Source organism: Colobus angolensis, unplaced genomic scaffold (genome assembly GCF_000951035.1).
Source record: "Colobus angolensis palliatus isolate OR3802 unplaced genomic scaffold, Cang.pa_1.0 Scaffold52, whole genome shotgun sequence".
NCBI lineage: Eukaryota > Metazoa > Chordata > Mammalia > Primates > Cercopithecidae > Colobus > Colobus angolensis.
Genome location: NW_012118710.1, coordinates 5066308 through 5075071, shown reverse-complemented (window position 1 = coordinate 5075071; position 8764 = coordinate 5066308). Strand labels below are relative to the sequence as shown.

At 43.9% G+C, this 8764-nt stretch overlaps 1 protein-coding gene and 1 long non-coding RNA gene across 2 annotated transcripts in view; one reads left to right on the top strand and one right to left on the bottom strand.

Annotated features, from left to right (window-relative positions):
• Positions 1-2006, top strand: part of LOC105525170 — a 2909-nt gene extending 903 nt beyond the window's left edge. Inside the window, exon 2 of the long non-coding RNA XR_001003863.1 lies at positions 533-2006. This is a non-coding gene — a long non-coding RNA (uncharacterized LOC105525170). The remainder of the gene's footprint in view (positions 1-532) is intronic.
• Positions 507-8764, bottom strand: part of RAB11FIP1 (RAB11 family interacting protein 1 (class I)) — a 20582-nt gene continuing 12324 nt past the window's right edge. Inside the window, exon 4 of the mRNA XM_011960711.1 lies at positions 507-4125. Within this exon, the coding sequence (XP_011816101.1) occupies positions 3907-4125 (219 nt within the window). The 3' untranslated portion in view covers positions 507-3906. The remainder of the gene's footprint in view (positions 4126-8764) is intronic.

Genomic DNA, 8764 nt, shown 5'->3' with positions numbered 1-8764 from the left:
AAGAGAGGTTTTCCAGGAAGACAGAATAAATTTTTATTACACCCATACCAAACTACAGACACAAATCTTTGAAAGGTAGTACCATTTCATTTAGTGTTGTAGGAAATGTTGGGTTACTTCTTAAAAACGAAACCAAAGAAATTCAAAAGTCTCAAAGAAAGAAAGCAGGAAATAATAATTCTATAATCCAAAAACATTGGGCAAGCCTTCAGTTGGAGGAAGCGGGCATCAGTTAAGTAGCTCACATAGTAGATACGGAGACACCACGGAGTTAAATTCGGTGGATACTAGGAGTTAAGTTCTCTACTTAAGGCAATTAATTTTTCAGTCGTGACAGATAATTATTAGTTCTAGAAAAAGAAAAAAGTTGACTGGGAGAAGGGACCCAGGAAGGAAGAATGGCATGTCATTTAACATTAAATTGCCTCTCCAGTATATGGCTGAGTATCATGGACCTTCCTCCCTCTCTGCCCCATTGAGCTGCCACTGTTAGCAAAACTGAGAAGCACACACCTGTATCTCCTTCATACAGGCATGTGCAGAGCCGTCACCAATTGGGGCCCATAGCTGTTCAGTATGGCAAAGGGCAGGCTTGCTCCTTCATCCACTCTGCTGCCTTGATGAGGTGAACACACTGGAATAAGATGGAGGGCAGGATACCTGCCAAAGCCTGAGGAATGAGATGATCTGAAACAATCGGGCAAATGCTGGACATTTCAAAAAGCTGACCTCTAACTGCAGTTTACGGGTATAGAATTTGATGCTTCCTTCAAGTCCTGACTGCTCTTTCTGAGGCAGCCAGGCTAGGCCAAGAAATGAGCTGCTCCGGCTTCTCCAGAGCACAGCTGCCTCCCAGGGTCTGTCAGCATCTGCAGCAGTTGGAAGGAGGTCCCACCTCTTCTGAGATACAGTCCATTTGTAGGATTCTCCAGTGCTCCAATTCACTAATGTCTGCTAATGGCTCAGAACAGGCTAAAGCTTCTACCAGATAACCCCTCCCCGAAAACTGAGTCCTCAGGGACAGTTGTTGACTGAATGATCTCCAGGTTATCTACTTTGGGAGGTGCAGAAATGCTATAAATTGAATTTTTTCTCAGCAGCAGCAGAAGCCAGGTACCCTTGAGTCAATTGTCCTTCATTGTCCAGAGCTCCCAAGTGGCATTTCAGAGCACAGGAATTCACTCCTCCACCCAGATGTCCCTCTCATATGGACTGAGTCACACACCCCAGGGTCCTAGCAGCAGACATCTCCAAACCAACATCCTTATGAACACTGCAGGTCTCTACTCCAGCTCTCCAATGGAAGAAGAACCACGCAGAGCACAACTGCCCCCCAGTGCATTTGGGCTATCACAGTAAAAATACATTTATATCAAGTAAAAAACATAATGTAGGACAAATATATACATGTATACTTCCTTTCTTTTTTTTTTTTTGAGACAGAGTCTCACCTGTTGCCCAGGCTGGAGAGCAATGGTGTGATCTCAGCTCACTGCAACCTTCGCCTCCCTCGCTCAAGCGATTCTTGTGCCTCAGCCTCCCGAGTAGCTGAGATTACAGGTGCCTGCCACCACACCCAGCTAATTTTTTTATTTTTAGTAGAGATGGGGTTTTGCCATGTTGACCAGGCTGGTCTCGAACTCCTGACCTCAAGTGATTCACCTGCCTCAGCCTCCCAAACTGCTGAGATTACAGGCATGAGCCACTGCATCCAGCCATACATGTACATTTTCAGAGTTCAAGTGAATATACAGTTTTCTTTATAAGTATGTAAATAAATTTCATAGCACTACAAAAATACAAGTCATCTGAGAAGTTTACAGTGTTACAGTGATCCCAGAACTGTAGGAGAGAAATAAAATAGCTGTAGATAATTAAAAGCTAATTAGATAAATCAAGTTACAGTATCATCCTTCAGATTAAAGTGCTCTGATACAACCAATGCCACAGCAAACAAAATCCTGGAAAGGGATTGCACTGCCAATGATTTTGCCTTTTAACCTCAATGTAACAAGGACATACATAAAAGTGATTCCCGATTTAATAACTGCTATCATCTCCACCCCTGCCCACGCTATTGGCCTGTGATATTCTTCCCCTAGGAGAGATGTCAAGGTTAGATGAGATTCTATCATAGCCAGGAGAAAAAATGAGCAATACCAGAAACATACTAATTCCAGTCTTAAGTGAGTAACAACAAAATTACCTGAAAAATCTGAACTGGTGCTTTTAGCTAAGAAGGAAGCAAGTATCCTAGTTTAAAAAAAAAAGGAAAATCTATAAATCTAGTTTTAAAAATACAAATAAGTATCATCTTCTTGCTCTGCACAATTTTATAACAAGGGGGTAAAATACTGGTGAGTCTATTCATGAGGGAAAATGGAAAAAAAAGCAACCATTTGAAGGCTGAGGCATTTCTGTTTTCTACTGACTTTTCACTTTTATTAACTACATTAAGCCCTTCACTACAATTTCCCCAGTATCCCAGAAATAATTTGGGTTTCCTTTTGGGCAGGGAGAGAAAGTGTTCAAAGGACAGACATGCAGATGCAGTTCAATCCCTTTGTGGTCCAATCCGTGGTCTCCTGTCCCCTGCACAGTGAAGGAGCTTCTTTCTTTCTTTTTTTCTTTTTTTGAGAGGAAGTCTCACTCTGTCGCCCAGGCTGGAGTGCAGTGGCATGATCTTGGCTCACTGCAGCCTCCATCTCCCAAGTTCAAGTGATTCTTCTGCCTCAGCCTCCCAAGTAGCTGGGATTACAGGCACGCACCACCACGCCAAGCTAATTTTTGTATTTTTAGTAGAGACGGGGTTTTGCCATGTTGGTTAGGTTGGCCTCGAACTCCTCACCTCAAGTAATCCACCCTCCTCGGCCTTGCAAGGTGCTGGGATTACAGGCATGACCCACTGCGCCCGGCCTGAAGGGGCTTCTTCATCTTGGGGAGTTGGTGGACCCTGTCTCTGTCCCTCACAAGGAGTGTTGCTGAGGAAACCAGGGCACTGAGCAAAGGCACAGGGGGAAAAGGCCAAACAATCCTATTGACATCATTCCACACCTGCCAGAACTGTATTAGCGAGTGCGTGGACCACCCAAGCAAAGCGCTGAACAGGCTGGTCTAGCCAGCAGGAACCTGGCTGTTCATAAGAAGAGGGGCTTTAACCAAGTTCCTCGAATTGAATAAAGAGTAATTCTTTTAATTCCTTTTCCAGTCTCCAGTAAAAGGGCCCTGGATCTAAGCAGAACATATTTTAAGGCTAGAGAGTAGTAGAAGTTGATGTTTAGAAAAGGCCGCTGGTTCGAAATCCGAAAGGCACACTCAGAGGCTTACTCTGAACACCCCTGCTCCCATCAAAAAACAAGACCCAAGTTTGAGAAGCTGGGTAGGTTTACACTGTACAAAATTTAACATCTGCAGCCAAAAGCCACACCTGAGCTACTCAAAAGACAAGAAAGTATGTGTATGTAACACAGCACCAATGGCATGGTCCTTTTTTCATTTAAAGCTTTCTCAGGTAAGCTTTAAGAGCTGGAGGATACATATTGAAAAAAATCTCAGTATGAAAGAAAGAAAACCCCAGTGTTAAAATACATGAATACCTCCTGTGCCATCTGAATCTCTGGCTCAGGATCAGATCTTATGACCACGTCTCTCGTGGGCATAAAATATTTACAACCTAGTTAAAGGCACAGTGGCATTTAAAAATAAAGCCCTGGGAATGTATGGTAAAAGATTCATTGTAATCATTAACCTGGCTTCCATTGGTAGAATTCACTCTTGCCAGATAACATGTGAGGGAGACGGTGATTCGGAGCCTGCTGGTGGTTATCAGGCAGGGTGAGTCCTTGACCTCTAGAGCAGGTGAAAGTGAAGTCACAAAAATGTCTCGGTGTTTTTTTTTCTGCTGATTTACATCTTTCCTGCTTTTTTGCCAACCTGACTTGGGACGCGGAGGATATTGGGGGTTTCTTCCATGACTCTGACAAGCAGGTTGTCAATGTAGTCTTCCAGCTCGCGGACCTGGAACTCCTTCTTGCTTATCGTTTCCTTCTGTTTGAGGACCAGCTGGATGAGCTCATCACGGGTCAGCTGTGCGTACGCAAATGCAGGGTCCGAGGGGCTGTATTTCTTTGGAGAGGGGGAGAAAGTTGGGAAAAAGGAGTTACAAAATCAGCACAGAAATCTAAAACCTAAAAGAAGTACAAACAAGGAAAAAGTGACTAGTGATCTGGGTTTCTTGGGAATCCATTTTCTTTCTTTTTTGTTTTGAGACTGAGTCTCACCCTGTCACCCAGCCTAGAGTGCAATGGCATGATCTCGGCTCACTGAAACCTCCGCTTCCTGGGTTCAAGTGATTCTCCCACCTCAGCCTCCTGAGTAGCTAGGACTATAGACATGTGCCACCATGCCTGGCTAAATTTTGTGGGGTTTTTTTAGCAGGCACAAGGTTTCACCATGTTGGCCAGGCTGGTCTTGAACTCCTGACCCCAGGTGATCTGCCTGCCTCAGCCTCCCAAAGTGCTGAGATTACAGGGATGAGCCACCATGCCCAGCCAGGGAATCCATTTTCAGTTTATGGTGAAAACAGGTTGTTGACTGATGAAGTTTTCTGGAAAGGGCCAGATAGCACATATTTGAGTCTTTGCAGGCCACAGATGGCCTTTGTTAATATATTCTTCCTTGTTTTTTTTTTTTATTTGTTTGTTTTGTTTTATTTTGTTGTATGACCTTTCAAAAATGTAAAAACCATACTTGGCTCACAGGTCGAGGACCTCTGGACTTGACTCTGGGTTTGGATTTTAAGCAATGCCATCATGAGAGGACTCCGTTCTCCAAATGAGTGCTCACTCCTCTGGGAACACTAGGAGCTCACACGACCAAACACCAGTGCAGAGCTGGAGACGACTCCCAAGCCAGAGGGGGCCCAGGAAGACATAGCTATGACAGCAGGTGCAGGGGGCAAGAGCTCTCCTTCCAGGGCAGCAGGTCGAGGTCCAGCCCAACTGTCTGCTCCTGCCAAAGCTGTGCTCAGAAGGACTCGGTGAGCAGGTGGATGCAGAAGACACCCAGGGACTCCAGTTCACATCACTTCATACTTGAGAAATATGCGGAGTCAGAGCCAGGTGCCATCATGCCCTGTCCTCACCCGTGGCCATCTAGGCATGCCCTTGGGTACACAGCGGCCTGTCCCAGAGCTGAGTGTTCTGCTCCCGAGGAGAGCACACACCCTGTGGAGTCACTGTGCTTTATCAGCATTTGTGATCTGAGGCCCCTGCCAGCCCAAGCAGCCTGAACCAGGAGGACACACAAGATAAAGCTTAAATGAAAAGTCACACGCTGTGCAAGTCCCCAGTAAGGAAAAAAAAAGTGACTTTTCCTGAAATCTGTAGCCTGAGATTTACATGTTTAAAGAATCAAGATGATTTGCCAGCAGAGTTCTGAGGCAGGAATAGCTTTATTGTCCTGAGGGTCTAACGGTCTCACTGTCTACCAGGAAGGCCAAGAGACTACCTTCCCCAAGAAGAATCAACACTTGCTCCTCAGTGACATGATAGAAGCCCCAGTTCAGTCCAGTGACACAAACTGCCTGGACACGAGCCAGAAGTCAAAGGAGGGATCCCAGTCCTCCCATCCTGGCCAGGAACAAAAGCACGATGATGGCGGTATTAACTTAGACACACAACACCAATGTTTCCATAGACAGAGTGAGTTCAACCCCATACAGGCTGCACATTCAGAGGCGAGACACTGGACTGCTTTTCCAAAACCTGCTTCTCCCCTAATCTTTGTTTTTGAAAACTTTGAAGGCACGCATTCATAGCGCACCTTCTCTGGGCCTCAGTCACTGTAGATGTGACTTCCAAAACAATATTTCATTGAAAAGTTGCATGTCTGGAAAAAAGTCCTAGAGATTGGTTGTACAACAATGTGAATGTACTTAATGCCCTTTTTTTTTTTTTTTTGCCCCCATAAAGACGGGGTCTCGCTATGTTGCCTGGGCTGGTCTCAAACCCACGCTCAAGTGATCCTCTCACTATGGCCTCCCAAAGTGCTGCGATTACAGGCATGAGCCTGCACACTCAGCCTTACATTTTATATCAAGAAAAAAAGAGTCACCTTTGTAAATCATGGCAAAGAGTATGTCCTCACGGGATTTTAGATTATATTTCTATCATATAAGGATCTTATTTATTTATTTATTTATTTATTTTTTAAAGTTGCAATACATAAGATATTCTGCATGGAATTTGAAAGAGAGAGGGATACAGAGGCTGACACCTGTAGGGTGTCATATAATTAATTCCAACACCTAGAATTCCAACACCTAACATTTGGGTCTCTTTATTTTTCCTGGGATTCTTTTTTTTTCTTTTTTTGAGACAGTCTCACTGTGACGCCCAGGCTGGAGTGCAGTGACATGATCTCGGCTCACTGCAACCTCTGCCTCCTAGGTTCAAGTGATTCTCCTGCCTCAGCTTCCCGGGTAGCTGGGATTACAGGCACCTGCCACCACACCCAGCTAATTTTTGTATTTTTAGTAGACATAGGGTTCTACCATGTTGACCAGGCTGGTCTTGAACTCCTGACCTCAAGTGATCCTCCCGCCTCAGTCACCCAAAGTGCTGGGATTACAGGCATGAACCACTGAGCCTGGCCTTCCTGGGGTTCTTGATGATACGTTTTATAATGTCAGCCTCATACAAAGTAATAGTTTTACAGCTTTGTACTATTTAGTAAGCATTTTTTCCATCATAACATTTTAGCAAAACTTGCTTTTCTAGTGGATGCTTAAAATCCCATTATATTTTAACTATTCCTCTATTGCTGGATATTTATGTTGTTTTCAATTTGTACAATTATATATAACATTTTAATCAAAATGCATGAACATAAATCTTTGGCTACATCTCTAAGTACTTCCTTAAGATAAATGCCTAGAATTGAAAATGTGTACACACTTAAGGTACTTCATACAAACCATCAAACAGCTATTTAATTTGGATTATGTAATTCAAAGGGAAAAAGGATATAAAGGACTTTAAAATCATTAGAAGAGCTTAGTTTTGCGATATTAAAAAATTATAAAACAGGGCCAGGCATGGTGGCTCATCTCTGTAATCCTAGCACTTTGGGAGGCTGAAGCAGGTGGATCACGAGGTCAGGAGTTCGAGACCAACCTGGCCAACATGGTGAAACCTCGTCTCTACTAAAAATACAAAAAATTATCCAGGCATGGTGGCGGGCACCTGTAGTCCCAGCTACTCGGGAGGCTTAGGCAGAAGAATCGCTTGTACCCGGGAGGCGGAGGTTGCGGTGAGCCAAGATGGTGCCACTGCACTTGAATATGGGCAACAGTGCGAGATCCTGCCTCAAAAAAAAAAAAAAAAAATAATAAAATAATCCAGCATCATAAAAAGTGAGTAATGGCCTTGAAGAAAAAGCACAGAGAAAATACCCACAAATGCAAGACAGAATGGTGCCCATTGTCATGTATTTCTCACCAGGATTCTTACCCTGGACTTTTCCTTTTATGTAGTTGTGATAATGACATACACTCACATGTGCATCCACCTTTTTCCATATCACAGATGATCTTTGGATCTAGTTGGCTTTATTTTAAAACGGAAGTGTTAAAGCCACCTGGGTAAATAAGACACTGCCAGTTATAAATCATCTATAAAGGATGGAGGCCCTAAAACAACAACCAAGGAAAGAAAAAAAAAATTACTGTAGTAATGATCCAGCTAGCTTTTCATAACTTTAGCTATGCAATTTCTTTCCCTTAAACCTCTCTTACTTTGCAACATTCCAAAGAGTAGGTATCTTTATAAATACTGTCTTATGCCTTAACACACAACATCTATCATGCAGCAGGCCAATAGCAGAATCTCCAGGAAATGTCCCATATTTACCCAGAATGTTTACTAGGCATGGTCCAGAACCAAGAGATGTGTTGCAGGCAGGCAGCAGGGTGGCAGTCAGGCTTATAAATCATGAGCAAAATAAGCAGCAGTTGCCTTTGTTTTGAGCTAAGTTATTCTCTTAGGGCCAGGAGATAAGCCATTGAATTAAATGAGCTTTGAAGAGGAAATAACATGGTAGCCAAAGGTCTTGCTAACTTCCCAGAAACAAGGTGTTTGTTTCTCTTTGGAGCCACACTGCATTCCACAGTAAAAGGAAGATGGATGGGAAGCTGCTGAATGACTCTAGTTTTCATTGCTGTCCTTTTATCCCATTTCCTGATAAATATCATTAACTCCAGGAAGACAAGTGCTGCCTCTTCTATCTGCAACAACCACACAGAAGCCAGGCAAGCTGGTTGACATACTGTACATTTTTAGGCTAGGGCTGAAATGTATTAGGTACACAGTTCTGGCTGTGGCTGACAATTTTGAGATCAATGCTTACCACCTGCCCTGTCAATGTGTTCTACAAAGAAAGAGTGGGGGCCAGGCACAGTGGCTCATACCTGTAATCCCAACACTTTGGGAGGCCAAGGCGGGTGGATCACCTGAGGTCAGGAGTTTGAGACCAGCCTGACCGACATGGTAGAACCCCGTCTCTACCAAAAATACAAAAAAAATTAGCTGGGTGTGGCGGTGCATGTCTGTAATCCCAGCTACTTGGGAGGCTGAGGTTTAAGAATTGCTTGAACCTGGGAGGTGGAGGTTGCAGTGAGCTGAGATCGCACCATTGCACTCCAGCCTGGTCAACCAGAACGAAAATCCATCAAAAAAAAAAAAGGAAGGGAGGGAGGGAGGGAAGA